We start from the raw sequence: 17,805 nt of genomic DNA on the forward strand, positions 1-17,805 counted from the left end.
TATTTAGTTTGCATAAATTTTGTATTTACTTAGATGTGTGCCTGGTGTATCTTTCAAATATGTTGTAAACTCCTTGTGGACAAGGACTTTTGTTTTTTTCCCTTGAATTCTAACCATGCTTAATAAATGTTAGATTTATTTTTGTTGAATTTCACTTTGTGAAATGGGAAAATATAAAACACTTCTACTATCTCTTACAATTGTTGTAAGGAAAGTGCTTTAAGTATTACTAAATGCCATAGAAATGAAAGTTATTGTTTGGGAAGATAATGGAATAGAGACTTGTAAAAAGTAGTAGTGGGTATATTTAGTATTAGAGTACAAGAAAGGTACCAAAACTAAGACTGGTCCAAATGTTTAAATTGTGAAATAATGATGGGGCAAAAGAGATAGCATGCTGGTGCTCCTGACCACAGATATTCTGTCACAATACAAGAATTGTGGTCAGCTATATTAAAATAATAAGGTTCTACCTAGAGGTCTTGAAGTGTAATGCTGGAGAAACTAAGCAAGACAGAAATTAGAGACCAATTTAATATTTTATTAAATGGAGAGATATACTGGGACCAAATGGATCTTGGTCCCAGGGCTGGACGAGACTATCATCTCAAAGAATCCAGCATTGGGTCTTAGACAGCAAGACTCTTTTATAGGATAACAAGAATAGTGACATAATGGGGGAGGTACCTAGATGGGGATAACCTAATGGGGGGAGGCACCTAGGATGACACTATGGAGGGAAGTACTGGAGAGGTTACTGATATTCTAATGACATCTAAAATGGATAAACCTTTATCCTATCAAACACTGAATAAGGAATGATTATAACTTAAAGATATAAAACTTTTATCTCAACCATTTAAGATTATAGGGAACAGAGCAGACTTTTTGGAGCAGAGTAACTGAGGTAGACCTTTATCTCATCAAACATTAAAAGGGAAAAGTTAAAATCTGAGGCAGAGTGACTAAATAGGATAATTAGGGAAACTAGGTCAGAACATCAAAAGGAAACTGTGGCACAACAGAAGAAGGGACCCTGAAACTCTAAAACTTCTTGAAGGAGAAATTCTCCTTGGACTCTGCTTCAGTGACGGATTCTGCCTGAGGAAAACAAAATAAACAGCTTCATTCTGTTATCTAGGTGGGGTTGGTTCAATCCTGAGGAAAAGAATTCCAACCCTATTCAATTAAAGAAACTCATTCAGTTCTATTTAAATTCAGCTCAAGCTGAAACCCAACTTGTAGTCAAAACTCCTATTATGAAAGAGCCAATCTAAAATCCTCTCTTTGCAGAGGTTCTAAACATGCCATGCTAGGCCAAGGAGGCCTCTACCCTCTGAAATAATATTGTTTTCCAGTACTACCCTCTCTTTACCCTCACCTATTTCCCTAACGAGACTTTATGCCTCTCTGTCAGGATTTCTAACCTTACTTCCCAGTTCCTATAATAAACCTCTTTTATCAATCTAGGTTTTCAGGTTGTTGTGCCACAGTTCCCTTTTAATGTCCTGACCCAGTTTCCCTAATTGTCCTACTCAGTTACTCTGCCTCAGGTTATAACCATTCCCTCTTAATGTTTGATAGGATAAAGTTCTATATCTTAGACATCTTTAGAAAATCAGGAGCCTTTCTGGTACCTCCCTCCATTATGTCATCCTAGGTGCCTGCCTCCATTATGTCATCCCCATCCCAGGTACCTCCCCCATAATGTCACTGTTCTTGTTACCTATAAAAAAAATCTTGTATTCCACATTCATGGCTGGATTCTTGGAGACAATAGTCTCATTCAGCCCTGGGACCAACCCATGGATCCATTTGGTCCCAATAAATCTCTCCCTTTCAAATAAAATATTCAATTGTTCTCTAATCTCTAACCTTCCTCAGTTTCTCTGTCATTACAGAGTTTGTAAATTCCTTTACAGAGAACCTCTGCACCACCAGAAAGGGGGTTCCCCATAACTCCCTTCCCTTATGCTGAATCCCAAAAGGGTGTAGGGGAGCCAAACCTCTCCATTTGCTTCCCTGAACCCTGAACCTGCCACTAGACCTTATCATTTAACTCTCTGACCACCAGAAACCCTAATCTCATTTTGGTTCCCTAAATCTAGACCTTATCATTTAGTTCCCTATAAAAGAGAACCCCAAAACCTAAACCTCATCATATTTTTGGTTCCCATACCGGGATCCCCCAAAATTAGACATCCTTGTCAGTCTTAACACTTTCACATCTTCCTGGGCTAAGTCAGGACACATACTCCATGGAAATACTGCAAGAGACTAAGTATATTATAGTTTTATTTATGTTTTTTTTAAAGTAAACTAGGAATTCATATCTATGTGACCATAACTAGGTAATTTTCCCTTTTTCCCTTTTTCATAATTTGTAGAGAAAGAGATATCAAAGGTCATCTTGTTGAAGACCCTTGTCTTTTTAATATAATAATGGTAATAATGGGCAGAGCTGGCCCTTGAATCCAAGTCCTTCTTTATCTTCAAAATCAAGGATTTGGACTAGGATAATGATCTTTAAATTCACTTCCAACTCTGATTATTGGATTATATGCATCTATAATACAATCTACAGTGATTTTTCTGTGAACTCCTTTCCATAATAGTCTACATGCATCACATTTTCACATGTCCAGCAAAACAGCAGGCTTTTCAAGTGTAGGAACAATATTTTCTATTTTTGGTATCCTTTCCGGTGCCTACAATATTTATTAAAAGAATTCTTGATTTGATTTAAGAAGTACTGAAGTGCCCAGGTGAGAGAAAAACAGGGCAGCCAAAATAATGAAGTTTTAAGAGCGTTTATTGCTAGCTAGCAACTGAACACCAACACCAACACGGGAGGGGTCAGTAATGAATGGCCTCAGGGCCATATAGTTACAGAAAGAAGAGAGAGACATCAAAATGTTTCTTGATATATTTGTCATAATAAAATAATTTCTATTCTAAACAGGAGGCAAAAAGTTATCACACTAAGGGAGTCATTCTCAGGCAGCAGCAAGCAGCATTTCTTTAAGCTTATCAGTTGTCAAGGTCTCTCAGGACAGTACATCTGGGTTGTTAAAAATACCATCTACATTAGGGAGTGAAAAATTAGTAATAGACTTCTAACTATAAAGATTTAGGATTATGTTTCTCGTGGTCCCATTTTGGGGTGCTTTTCCACTTCACTCCCCCCTTTTCTTGAGACTGTCAGAGACTGGACTCATCAGAGGCCAGGGGAGAGTAAGTGACCCTGGCAACAAACAACTTAACAGCCTGAATCCTCTTCCTGATATGTGTGGTTAAACAATCAAATGAGGGGCAATCAGTAGATCCAGCAGAAATAGGGTAAGGGGGCCTATCAGAGATCACAAGAGAGGTTACCCAGGGGAAGCAATTGAAAAGTGACTGGGACCAAGACATTGATTGGCGTTGAGACATCTCCCAGTCCTTGATCCGCTGTCTAACTGCAGAGAGGGACTCTCTTATTACCCCAAAGTTGTTAGCATAGAAACAGCAAGTTGCCCTGAGGGCCATACGTACCCCTCCTTGCTTAAGATAGAGAAAATCTAGCCCCTGGTGATTCTGTAGGACCACCTCTGCCAAGGAGTTTAGAGAGTTCTCCAAGAAGGATATTTAATTTCCCAGGTCTACCTGGGAACTCAGAGCCAACAGCTGGCTGTCACCATGGATCAAGGCAGCAGTCCCCACAACTGTGGGGCCTGCTATCCCCAACCCCACTAGGAGGGGAACTAGAATAGGAACAACCCTTCTTGCCTTTTCTAACAGACCAATCTTCCTCAGAATACAAATAAACTGAGGGAGCATGTACATAAGCAGGCAAAGCTCAGGAGATTTTTTCAAGGTTAGAGTGAATTCACTGATACAAGGGGTTAATCTCATAGTGTATGCAAAATAGGACCCTGCTGGGGCCCAGTATTAGACAGTTTACGGTATCTTTGTGTGGGGAAACGGCAGCAACTTCCACACAATGTTTTTTTTTTTTTTTTCTATAGATCAATTATGTATTTATGTATTTAACACAAAACATTAATAGTTTGTCACTATAGAATTCTGTTTTACAATCAAACAATATGTTTACTAAAGAAATTCTTAGTGTGAAAATAGTAATTACTAAATTACCTACCCAAAATCATCCTTTGTAGATTATTTAAAATACTTTGATTCAATCCCATACACAGGGCTACTTAAGTATACAGAAGAAATACATTCATAGTTAAAAAGTTAAATCAGTGTTTAATTTCCAAATAGCAAACTGTTTCTCTTTAAAACACACCATAAACACAATAAAGTGAAGAATTATTGGCTAATAAATATTGCCTCTTGCAAGGAGGCAGGATGAGCTTGTTATGATTCTGCCTAGTGTTTCCATTCATACTGCAGCTGAACTCATGTATTATATTCCCCAAGTAAAGATGAGCTCCTTAAGATTAGAGCTTCTTTTGTCTTCTCTTTTTGTATTCTAGCTTTCATTACAGTCACACAATGTTTTTTGAATAGGATCGTACCCCTCCGACTTGATGCACTGTGCCTCACCCTCCCCACCCTCCAAAGTTAACCTGGGAATGTGGGCGGTACACTCCAGGGGGGCGGGGGTTCTCAGCCGAGAGTGAAAGACTCAGGGTGGAGGGGGACTCTGTCCCCAGGTGGCATTTAAGTATATGCCTACAAAATGGTACAAAATGGGGGAGGGGGGCAGGGTCAGACAGAGCCAACAGCTTGTGGCAAGGCTGGGTCTGGTCAGGTTTATCAGCCGGTGTATCCCATCAAGGGCTGACATATAGGTCCTATAGGGAGACAGTGGTCCTCCGGGAGTGGAAGCTGAGGAGGTCTATGGGGATGTTTTTCCTCAGGAGGGTCCTTCTTTGGGCTATGAGCAGGGATCCCAAATCTCTTCCTGCCGCATAAAACCTGACATCCCAGGTCTTTCCCAAGAGCTGGCATAGGTCCAGATAGAACCATGGCTGCCCATAAGTCTCATTTCGGGCCTCCATCTCCCCCCAGTAATTCTTATTAAGGTCCACACATATCTATGGGGAGAATAGTGACTGGGCTTTCCAATGTATGTGTGGGGGAGAACAAGAGAGAGGATCAGGCCATAAAAGGGGATAAGATATGAAAACACCATCTTCCTGAGTCGGGTTCTGCAGGCACCTCGGGAGCAGGGCAAGACTTCACATGTGAACGATGGATCCAAGCCTGTGGTTGGCCACCTTCATTGCTGAGGAATTGGAGAAGTTGGCCTAGTGAGGGCTGGTGCAGCGGGGTTCCAATGCAGAGCCACAAGGAAATTTTCTGGTCAGGATCCAATCACCTGTTGGAGGTCCAGTCCAGCAGCTGGGGAGGGGGAGGCTGGGCAGAGGCACGATTGAGAGCCCTGACCACTGTTCAGTGGTTCTGGAGAACCTGTAGGGACTTGAAAAGGGAACCATTATTAACATCATAAGAGCAATCCTGCCCCAAGCGGGGAAGGATGGGGGGTGGAGCACCAAACAGGATCTCAAAGGGTGAGAGGGAGAGAACAGAAGGATTAGGAGTAAACCTGGCCCTAAAGAGGGTAAAGGGAAGGAACCCTACCCAGGTTTCACCAGTTTCCAACCGGGGCTTAGAAATGTGCGCTTTAAGTGTCCCATTCATCCTTTCTATCTGACCGGAACTCTGTGGACAATAAGCAGAGTGAAGGTGCCACTTGAACCCCAGGGCTTTAGCCAGAGACTGAACAACCTTAGAAATGAAGGCCGGGCTATTGTCAGACCTGAGGGAGAAGGGGGGCCCAAACCAGGGAATAATCTCAGTCACAAGTTTCTTGGCCATGATCAAAGCAGATTTGGACTTCACAGGAAAGGCTTCAGGCCATCCTGAGAAGGTGTCAACACCAACAGAAAATTATGTCCTTGAACCTGAACTTCCATGTCCATGAAATCAACTTCCCAGTGTTCCCCGAGGGTGAGCTCTTGGGGGTGCAGGGCAGACACAGTGGGAGGGGGGCGGGGTTCACTTTGACACAAGTCAGGCATCTGCGAGCAGCAGTTCCAGTGAGGGCTTTCATCCCAGGAAAAGAAAAGAAATGGGAAAGCAAATCATATAAGCAAGTTCCCCCTAAGTGAGTTAGAGAGTGCAGTTCTGAAACAAAGAATAGCACAAGGCTCTTGGAAGAATCACACGTCCTTCTGCAGGGTGCCCCAGCCCTGACCATCAGTCAGGCCAGGAGGATCATGAGGCCTGTAGGAGGGTCAGTTGTCCATAGGTTTCATTGAACTCCCCCTTATCTGAAGTTGGCATATGTACAAGTAACTAGCCCTAAGTTATATCAGTCCTAATGAACAGGAGGTGGGAGCTTGCAAACAGGGGAACTGAGGCAGAACAATTCAGGGAAACTGGGGTAGGACCTGAAGGGAACTGTGGCACAACAGTTCAAATCATTGAATTACTTTCCCCTAGATACCTGGAAGGTCCCAGAACCATAATGTTGACCATCAATATTTGAGGCAGATAAACCAAAATAAAAGTAGAAAAATGCAAGGACTTATATGGCAAGGGCAAGTCTCTCCCTGACAACCCCAAAGGCTCCCTGTTGCAGCATGACAGATGGAGCACCATCTCAGTCAGAGAATCCATTTTGAGATGGACAGTTCACTGTGAGTTAAGTGATCTGCAATCATTTGTGCATTTAACTCAGCCTCTGCTTACATAGGGAGTAGCAGTGCTCAAGCCAGTCGTGCTGCCCACTCAGAGGGACAACCCACTCCAGGGCAGAAGGGTGAGGCCTGGAGCAGTTCCATCTGTCCCTGCCCAAGATACAGATTTCTGAGCAGAGTTATGAGAGTATGCACAGTTATACCATCAAGGCAGCAAACTCCAGACTTTAGAGGCCTAAAATATCCTTTGAGAAGGCTGAGATACCAGTTAAAAACCTGGGGTTACAGGACTGGAGACTGCCAAGTCCCAAGGTGCCTGATTTCTCATTGTTTCAAAAAAAAAGTGCCAAATACTGAGTCTGCCAGGGCAACTTCAACAGAATAAGGGGTTTCAAAGTTAAAGCATAACCAGCAGTCACAGTCCAGTAGGTTTAAGCAAGGAGGAAAAAACGAAAAAGGACTGTTTAAAGGACTTCTAATTCAATCTGAACTAGTGAGATAGAGGGTGGGGCAGAAGTACCTAGGGCAAAGTGAACAGGAAACTAGGGGTTCCCATTCTTCCTCTTTCCCCAATTTTCTATCTCTTCTTCCCTTCCCTTTCCTCTCAGGCAAATGGAATCAGCCAAAAAAAAAAAAAAAAAAAAAAAAAAAAAAAAGCAAATAAATTGTCAAATAACCATCCCACATATAAATCCCAAGGGTGAATTTCTATACATATCACGAGTAGGGTTTCCTAAAAATCATTCAAACATAACGGCAAGAGTTACACAATTTTAACAATTTCCATCCCAATCTCAGCACACAGTAATAGATAACCCATGCAGGGTTTAACAGTCATTCATCAACCATTTTCCAATTCCCATATCAGTCTATCAGGGGCAGGGGGCAAAGCATCTCATCCAAAACCTGCTTCATGTTGATTAGGGGCGAAGACAATCTGAGATAGAAAGACTGATCCACAAGGACTGCTGCAGGTCAAAATAGACCGGCCAGCAGCTGCCCATGGAAAGAAACATGCTTGTCTCACAGGACAGCCAACTGCCTGTCAGCTATAGTTCCAATAAAAACAGCAGTTAGGTTTCACAGACCACTATTAATTGTTCTCTCATCATTTAGAAACCTATAAAAACCTGAATATCTTTGGACACGAATGTCTAGTATCAGATAGATGACCAGGCCAAACATTCATTTGCCTATGTATTTAGGACATAATGATTACATATAACCAGATTGGAAACAGCAAGGTATGACACAATTGCATTGCATTAACAAATTCTAGTGACCACTGGCTCCTATTAGGCACAGGAGGAGAAAAAAATGCAGAAATATGAGTATAACATAATATAAAAACTTATCCTTCAGCACATACAGGACACAGGATAAAGAAGCTTTAATCCAGCCATACTCCAGGTAATTGTCCCAGTAACCATCAGAGGGTGGAGTTTAAAAATTCCCTATAAATATTAATTACAAGCCCAACAAATTTTACCTCCAATAACAAATTCCATTGAACAAAGTTTCAGGTAGATCCCAAACAGGTATTTATCATGACCTTATATTGATTGATAACAGTAAGAAATTTGTTCCAGTAAGTTCACAAATCATCTTTCATATCTAAGTAGGCAATATCATAAATCGAACATTATACAAATCATTTTGCTTTAAAATACCTAATACATAGAAAAATTCCAAATTACATATTGCCTATAACAGAAACATTTCCAAAAGGACAAAGAAAAAAACTATTATTTTCAGAAGTCCTTTAAATGATGGACATACAATCAATTAAAATTTATACAGAATATCCTAATACCACATAAAAGAATCTGAAAGATTCTTTAAAACATCAATTAAAAACTTTCAAAAATAACTTTACCAAATTATAGATCACATTTATAACTATATTCCTTAATCAAGGAAATCATTATGTATCCAAAAAACAAAAACAAAAACAAATGTAGGCAGTCCCTTTAAATCACAGTTGCTCCTGTCAGCTGGCTACAACTTGATAAAAAAAGGCTGGAGCACATTTAGTGGGGGGCAGGGGGAAGGAGGAAAGGAAGGTGAGCTAAATCTGCACAAAAGATTCCCCCCTGCTCCCACTCAGGCTTCCCTATACAGAAATCCTTCCATTAAAATCCTTCCTACTTAACTCTTTTCTTCCCTCAGCTACATACTATAAACACATTTTAACAATCCTTCTATTAGATGATCCATTGCTAAAGTAGCAGAAGTGTGTGTGTGTGGGGGGGTGTTGTGAGTTGAATCTTTACCTTTGAAGACAAAAGATCCTCTCCCATTTCTCTTACCCCCACCTCTTCTCTTTCCTTACTCCTAAAACCCTTCAAACCTACAACTGCTCCTAGAAATCAATCTTTCATAAATCACCGTCATTCTCCTTTCCTTTTCCTTTTAGAAGTTTTAAGATTCACAATACAGTAAATAATTAAATAACTCTATAAAACCCACATGTTCAGCAAACGTAACCCATAATGTTAACAAATTACCTAACGTTTCAGAAGCAAACCAAATAGTTTTTGTTTTTTTTTTAAGTTTTTCTTCTTTCTACCTGAGTGTTTTAAGGCCACTAACATAAACTTCTATTTCCCAGGTGTCATTAAGCAGATAAGGTTTTGTCCCCGTTACTCCTCTCAAGCAAACTTTGAAAACCTGCTTTTCAGGGAAAACTTCCCCACCAGTTTAAAATAGTCAACTTTTTTTTCTTTTACTTACAAATTAGTACAAGAGGTTAAAAAGTTTAAAATCACACACACAAAAAAATTTTTTATACCAAGTATAGTTGCAATATGGAAATAACGAATTGCCAAATTTCTTAACCATTGTTCTTAAAATTTAACAGAGCTCTTTAAATCAACACAACAGACAGACAAGTCATAATCACAAAACAAAAATCACACAGATATAGGGTCACAATTACAATATTAAACAAACCATTTAACATATACAGACTAGGGACTATTCAGAAACCTTAGTATAGCCCTGAGGGAAGTTGTTGCAGCTCGAGAGCCTTCCTTTCCAGAAACCAAATGGAGCTTTTTAGGCTTCCAAGCCCCAGTTTGGTGCATTTCTCTGCCTTCACAGAGAATGCCCAGAGAACCAGATAGTGCCATAAGGCCCTCAGAACCAGAGTTGTGCCACTGGCACACAGAACCAAATAGTCACAAGTACACTAAAACACAAAGAGACAGTAGTCAAACAATTCCGGAACACAAAAGACAGACAACCAGCCAGGGCACTCCGACAGTGTCCTGTGGAGGCCCATAGGCATTACTATTACTGCATCCAGGGTAACCACCTACAATCCTTGAGTACTCACCCAGAAATAAACTGGTTCCCAGAATGCTCAAAGCCAATTGAGTCAAATTTATGTCTCCTCTCCTGTACGCAAAGGTGGATTACCGAGTTCTGAGGCCAAGCAACGTCTCTCGTTGACCACCCTCTAGAGCTGGTAACCCCCTTTGCCCTCCAGGGAAAGGGACTGGCTGTTGAACAGAGCCAAAGGCTATCTTGCTGGGAAGCTTCCAAATGAAGTACCCAGGCAAGGGAAAAACAGGGCAGCCAAAATAATGAAGTTTTAAGAGCGTTTATTGCTAGCTAGCAACTGAACTCCAACACCAACACAGGAGGGGTCAGTAATGAGCGGTCTCAGGGCCATATAGTTATAGAAAGAAGAGAGAGACATCAAAATGTTTCTTGATACATTTGTCATAATAAAGGAATTTCTATTCTAAACAGGAGGCAAAAAGTTATCACTCTAAGGAGGTCATTCTCAGGCAGCAGCAAGCAGCATTTCTTTAAGCTTATCAGGTTGTCAAGGTCTCAAGACTCTCAGGACAGTGCATCTGGGTTGTTAAAAATATCATCTGCATTAGGGAGTGAAAAACTAGTAATAGACTTCTAACTACAAAGATTTAGGATTATGCTTCTCATGGTTCCATTTTGGGGTGCTTTTCCACTTCAGTACCTATCACAGTCACAACAGAGGGGAAATTTTCTTAAAACTTATGATTGGGCATTCAGATCTTTAGGCAGGGAATGAGCTAGTCAAAGAATTTCTTGTTAACTTCAAGGGATATATGTATCCCTTATATATAATTAGAATAGATGTATGCAATTGGAAACAGAGGATTTGGCTGAATATAGAACAATTCTCTTTGAGGAGCTGACTTCTACAGTTAGTGCAGCTGAATTCAGGGCCATATTTGGGAAATCAAGATCATGCATGATTTCTGTGTAGTCCAGTTAGCTCCATCTTTCTTTGGCTTATCTTCCATTTGTAACACCATCTATAAGGAGGACTTGGTGAGAATGTAGGTGGCTGGTATACTCAGTGTAAAGCCAGCTCTCTACAGAAATGGCAGCCCATGTAAATATGTGGGTATGCCTTGCTCACGGTAGGTAAGAAAAGTCATCATAATATAGAGCAATAATAATTATTAATTTCTTTTTTTCCCCTGAGGCACTCAGGGGTCGCTAAGTGACTCACACAGCTAAGTGTCTGAGCCTGGATTTGAATGAGGTCCTCCTGAATTCAGGACCAGCACTCTATCCACTGCACCATCTAGGTGCCCCATCATAAAAATTTGTAAAGGAATACCAAAGCAAACAATTTATATCCCATAAGAATTCTTTGTAAAAAGGGAAAGAAAAAAATTAAAAGTTTATCTTCCTACTCCTCTTGTTCCCTGTTCCCAGCCCAGAAGTTTTTTCATTGCCCCTTTCACATCCTTGTTCCTTAGAGTATAGATAAGTGGGTTGATGCTAGGGGTTACAATAGTGTAGAAAAGGGTAAGGAACTTTCCCTGGTACTGGGAGTAACTATTGGCTGGTTGAAGATACATATAGATGATGGTCCCATAGAAGAGGGAAACAACTGTAAGATGGGAAGAGCAGGTGTTGAAAGCCTTCCTTCGCCCTTCTGCTGATTTGATCCTTAACACAGCCACAGCAATCATGCCATAGGAGATCAGAATCAGGGATAGGGGCATCAGGAGGAGGATCACACCAAGAACAAAGGCAAAGGCCTCAACCAGGGTAGTATCTTCACAAGCCATGGCAATGAGGGCTGGCATCTCACACAGAAAGTGGTTCACCTTATTGTGTCCACAACGTGCCAATTGCATGGTCTGGGGGCACATGACAAAAGCGTTAAGAAAACCACAACCCCAGGATACAGTCATCAGTTGTAGGCAGAGTCTCAGATTCATGACAATAGTATAGTGCAAAGGTCGGCAGACAGCAACATAGCGGTCATAGGACATGACACACAGGAGTACACATTCAGTAGAACCCAATACCATGTAAATATAAAGCTGAGAAACACAACCATGATAGCTGATAGTCTTCTTGGGACCCCATAGATTCCACAATAGCTGAGGGACAATGCTGGTAGTAAAGCAGAGATCCAGAAAGGAAAGGTTGCCTAAAAAAAAGTACATAGGGGTGTGTAGTCGGGAATCTGCAATTGACAACACAATGATTGTTATATTGCCGAAGAGAGTCAGTATGTAGAAGATTAATACAAAACCAAAGAGAATCATCTCTAGCCAGGGCCATTCAGAAAAACCCAACAGGATAAATCCCTCTAGTGAGCTGCCATTGGCCTTTCCCATCACCTTCACCACCTACCAAAGGAAAAGGAAAAAAATACATGAAAAAAAAGCAGTGAAAGTCAGAGTCCAAGCCTCCCTTTTCATCAGAATATTAAAACCACATATTTCATCATGAATATGTTATTGCTTTATTGAGTAGCTTCCCAAGGTAATTAAAGGGTTGTTTTTGTCATTAATTGGTTCATATCATTCAGAAAAGATCAATAGTTCTCAAAGTGTGATTCAGGTATGCCTGGAGATCCTAAAGACCCTTTCAGGATGTTCTCAAAATTTTCTATAATACTATTTTCTTAATAAAACTAAGATGTTTTGTTTCCTAATATATTAACAGATATATTAATGTAGGTTATAACCTATATAAACATAAAGCTCTTTGGAGAGTCTTCAATAATTTTTAAGAATATAAAGAGGTCTTGAGATCAAAAGGTTTGGGAATCACTGGACTAAACAATCCCTGAGATTTCTTTTAAATTTGAGATTCTTCAGCTACACCCAGAGAAGGAACACTGGGAAACGAGTGAAAACTGTTTGCATTTTTGTTTTTCTTCCCAGGTTATTTTTACCTTCTGAATCCAATTCTTCCCATGCAATAAGAGAACTGTTTGGTTCTGCACACATATATTGTATCTAGGATATACTATAACATATTTAACATGTATAAGACTGCCTGCCATTTAGGGGAGAGGGTGGAAGGAAGGAAGGGAAAAATCAGAAGAAAAGTGAGTGCAAGGGATGATGTTGTAAAAAATTACCCATGCATATGTACTGTCAATAAAAAGTTATAATAAAAAAATAAATCTGAGATTCTTTTATTCTAATAGGCTCCATTCTCCCTTGTACCTCCTCAATGTACCTGTCCCTGCAGAGAGAAAAGAATCACCAGCCTTCCCAACTAGGTATCCAGGACAGAATTATGCCCCTCCCCCTATTTAACATCCATTTTCTGGTCTGACTGTATAGAAGGAATCTTAGAAAGTATCAATCTCATTCCATAGGTGATTAAGCCAAGACACAGAGAAATTAAAGAACTTGCAAAACAAGACCCTAATCCTAGCTCTCCTGACTAACAGGATAGTGTTTTTCTGAATATATGACATTTGTCTTAGATCATGAATTGTAAAAGACTACATGTTCAGTATGAGTATAAAAGCAGCTAGCTGTTGAAAGGAAACTGATGATAAATGGGGGGTAAAGTAGGAGGGAAGAAGAGGAGGTAGCTATATTATTAATAACAATAGCATTGGATAAAGAGGTTTTCAAGATTTCAGCACTCATCAAAGCTGATCATCTCTGAGAATGAGTATGTAATAATATAATAACAATAAATAGGTAAGAAAAAATCAGATAAAGAATGAAGATACATAGAAATGGCTTTGCAGCAGAGGTCAAAGTAATGATCAAGGTCTCTTCTGCATGATAACTCTACAAATGTTTGAAGAAAGACATTTTGAAACCTCTTCCCAGTCAAGCCTTCTTTCTCTGAGCTAAATATCCTCAGCTTATTTAATTATTGTTTGTGTAGTGTGGTTTTTAATACTAATTCCTCCTTCTGTGGCTTTCATTTGAATATAGCCAGCCATGCAGAAGCTACATGTCCCTATCTCACGTGCATGTACTTTGACTCTAGTTAAGAGAATCTAATTATTCCAAGAAATGTGAAAATATGATCAGTAATGCTATTCTTTTCAAATTTATCTTTTACTCACTGACTCTTTGTTTATATTACTGATACCCAACCCATTCTATCTTCCCTTCTCTTTCTTCCCATTGCAAAAAGCCCAAATTGAATACCATTTCCTACTTTCCTGAAAACTGTGTTAAGTTCCTAGTTACTCTTGCATGGAACAGAAATGTTCCCTAGCATTCTAGGACATAATGCAACATAAAGGACTTTATTATAACAAAGGAGTAATTAAATTTATTATTTGAGCTTTTTCAGACTACAGACAAGTCTCAGATTTGCATGATATTACACGACAACCCTCTGTGTAATATATAATGTCTTTCCCCCTTAGATAGGAGTCCACCTATACTCATATACAATGCTGCTTAGAAATCTTAATAAAATTTGTGAAATTGTGATACTGAAGTAAAAGAAAGTTTGTTTTAAAAAAAGGAAAATTAGTCATAATCTAATACATATGATAGCACACCTAACATTTGTTTCATACTTTGACTTTTTCAAAGGGATTTCATTTCTTTTTCATGCCATCCTCACAATAGCTTTACGGAATAGGTAGGCATCTTTAGCACTATTTTACAAGTAAGGAAACTGAGATAAAGAAATATTTTTAAGTGACAGATATCTAGCAGTTATTTAAGTTATTTAGTAAACACAGGTTAAGGTTTGGGGATCCAAACACCATCTTAAACTCATTTTGCTATACTGTTCTCTTTTCTCTTTTCCTCTCTTATAGTTTTGTAGTTACCCAATGACAGCTACTAACCTCTCATTTCCAATCAGAGCCTTCACTAATTAGCTTTTAGTATTAGAAATTATCTTCAGCTAGTTGATTCAAATATGGAGATTTCTTAAGGCCAGTTTACTTAGTTCAGCAAGAAACTGTACCTCCAGCAAAATAGCGGTTTGGTCATGTATACTTATTGTGTATCTAATTTATATTTTAATATATTTAACATCTACTGGTCATCCTGCCATCTGGGGGAGGGGATGGGGGGTAAGAGGTGAAAAACTGGAACAAGAGGTTTGGCAATTGTTAATGCTGTAAAGTTACCCATACATATAACCTGTAAATAAAAGGCTATTAAATTAAAAAAAAAAAAAAAAAAGAAAAGAAAAGAAACTGTACCTCATCCCTAGCTATTCATCACACAAATGTATACCATTTTCTCATATGCAAATCACCCCATTAATTGAAAAAAATAAAGCAGTAAGGGATAAGGAAAAGAGCCCTGGATATGCCATTTACTAGCCATGTGATTTGAGGAGTCATTTAACATCTCTGTCTCACTTTCTACATCTGCAGAAAGAGAGTAATTATAATGCATTCACTATCTACTTCACACAGTTGTGAGCAAAGCACTTTGAAATGTGCTATGTGAAGATAGTGATAATAATAATAAATCAATGTACATACCATTGATGTTTACATAAAGCATTATAGAGCACTTAATATGTATCAAACTTGGCTTGAGTGCTTTACAATATTACCTCTTTTGCTTCTCACAAGAGCCTTGAGATGCATATGCTATTATTATTCCCATTTTACAACTGAGGAAACTGAGTAAAGTTGAACTGACGTGCCAGGATCATAACAAGTAAGGGTGCAAAGTTAGATAAGTGAACTCAGGTCTTGTTGACTTCAGGTCTTGTACTATCTGGCTATTTTCTGTTGAAACTGTATTTTGAACAAAGAATAGGATTGGTACTAGTGGGAAGGTTATGCTCTCTCAACAACTTGGTTGTATCTTTTTAATATCTTTCACAAGAAGCACTGGTTACAACTTCACCAAACTGGATATACCTGCTTTCACTCTTCCCTTCTGATGGAACTTGTGTTTGCAGTTTTTCCTGGATCTGTTTCTCTATTATAAGGTGAAACTCAAAAGCAAGAGGAAAAGTAAAAAAAGCCTCCTCTCTCTAGTAGCCCAACCTGAGACTTAGGTGAAAATATTCAAAGGAATTTCTATTGAATCCATTCCTTTTTACTTTTCCTCTTGCTTTTGAGTTTCACCTTATAATAGAGAAACAGATCCAGGAAAAACTGAAAAAAAAAGGGGGGGGTGGGGGTGGGAGGGGGTAGAGGGCGGGAGGAGAAATACAATATTCTATCTAGGGCTCCAGTTGTGGAGAAACATTCGTCATTCGTTTTCTCATCAAGCAAGTAACTCAGTGTTTGTTCCATATCTACTGACTTTAACCCAAAATCAGTCAGAAGCTTTGTGGATATTTAATTTCGTCTCTCTTTTAGTATCTGAATCTTCTGCAGGTGTCCAAATCCACAGAGAGGAGACTTGGGTTACTGTAGACAGAAGCACTCAATGCTTTGGCACTGAAGATAGAAGGGAATGACAGACAAGACACTGCATGAAAATAGTCCTCAATTAGTTCTAAGGAATTGAGGATTAGGAGAGCTTTTATAAACCTTGAAGAAGAAATGAAACTTTTTCTTCCACCCAAAACATTGAATTGCTGGAAGATCTTCAGGGAATGGAGGGAAAATAAGCTCAGTTTATTTACTCCACTGAGACTTCAAAAATCTTTGTTCTAGTTCAGCATCTGGCTCTTGGGGGAGAAATTCATCCAGAGGGAATCAAGCAAAAGTCTTCTATCCTGCACAATGTTGGAGGGTATTGTTGTTGTTTTACACCTAACAGAGCTAAGATTAGAGAATTTAATGGAAATCATTGCCAAGAATTTCCCCATTGTTTTAAATCTTGATCTTGATATGTGACCTTGGTAGTTATTAAATCTCTCTGCACTTCAGTTTTTATTTGTAAATGAATGTGTTGTACTAAATGATCCCTAAGATCTGTTCCTCCTCTAAATTTATGATCCAAAATTTAGAAATGGAAGCAACTTTAAGGATAAATTAATCTACCTCCCTCATTTTACAAATGAAGAAAACAAAGTCCAAAACTTTTTATAAGTTATCAAAGCAAGATAATGGCAGAGACAAAATCAGAATCCTGTACCTGACTCTCAGAGAGATCTTCTTTCTGCTACACTATGTTGCCTCTAGGTTAGGTACAATAGGATTTTTTATGCCTATGCAATTACAAATATCAGAATGTCTTCAATTATTAAGTTATTCAGCATTCAGTAAACCTAATGTCATAATGATTGCACTTTTTTTTTACTTTCATAAAAATGTTTTGATGTCATTAAAACATATTCCAAGACCTGGAACTAAGAAAGACATTACTTAGGCTTCCTAAAAGATATAAAGGTGATTAGGGAAGTGAGTTGGACTGCCTTATATCTCTCAAACTGTACTTCTTGCAGGAATTGATACAAGAATATAACTGAAACAGAAATTACTTATCAATTTGACCTGCACATGTTCAAATGCTAATAGTACAAGATGTCCCAAAAATCTTAGGGGAGTTTTAAGCTTTACCAATTTTTAACAAGTTTAAAACTACACTAAAATTTGGGAACATTCTTTATTTTAAGGTGATAGCTCCATTCCTTATATATTGTGCCCTCAGTGTCTCTTACACCTCACTCAAAGAGCCTCTCCTTTAAAAGTAGAAGTATTTCCAACCAAATAGTTGAATGATTATGTTAAAGTTCAGCTCCCAGCAGAGTCAAGATTAAGACATTAAAAGTTAACAACTTTGTTTGAACTACTCTAAAAAGTTTTCCACAATGACCACAGAAAAGGGGCCAAACTGAATTTTGACAAAGAAAGTGAAGAGAAAGTGACAATGAATAATTTTTCTAGATCAGAGCAGCCTAGGAAGATAGACAGAAGTCTGCAGACACTGGGGTACAGGATGGCCAGGACCACATTCCCTTGGAAGTAGCTGTGGTGGCAACACTGGGCTGTAATGGGAGC

At 39.1% G+C, this 17,805-nt stretch overlaps 1 protein-coding gene across 1 annotated transcript; it reads right to left on the reverse strand.

The window, feature by feature from the left end:
• Nucleotides 1-11,332: 11,332 nt before the first annotated feature.
• LOC100929937 (putative olfactory receptor 2W6) lies at nucleotides 11,333-12,292 on the reverse strand. The gene has a single exon (XM_012550256.2). It carries the CDS (start codon nucleotides 12,281-12,283, stop codon nucleotides 11,333-11,335), a length of 951 nt encoding a protein of 316 aa, XP_012405710.1. The 5' UTR covers nucleotides 12,284-12,292.
• Between the last annotated feature and the right edge of the window lie 5,513 nt (nucleotides 12,293-17,805).

The sequence above is a fragment of the Sarcophilus harrisii genome, chromosome 1 (genome assembly GCF_902635505.1).
Source record: "Sarcophilus harrisii chromosome 1, mSarHar1.11, whole genome shotgun sequence".
Taxonomy (NCBI): domain Eukaryota; kingdom Metazoa; phylum Chordata; class Mammalia; order Dasyuromorphia; family Dasyuridae; genus Sarcophilus; species Sarcophilus harrisii.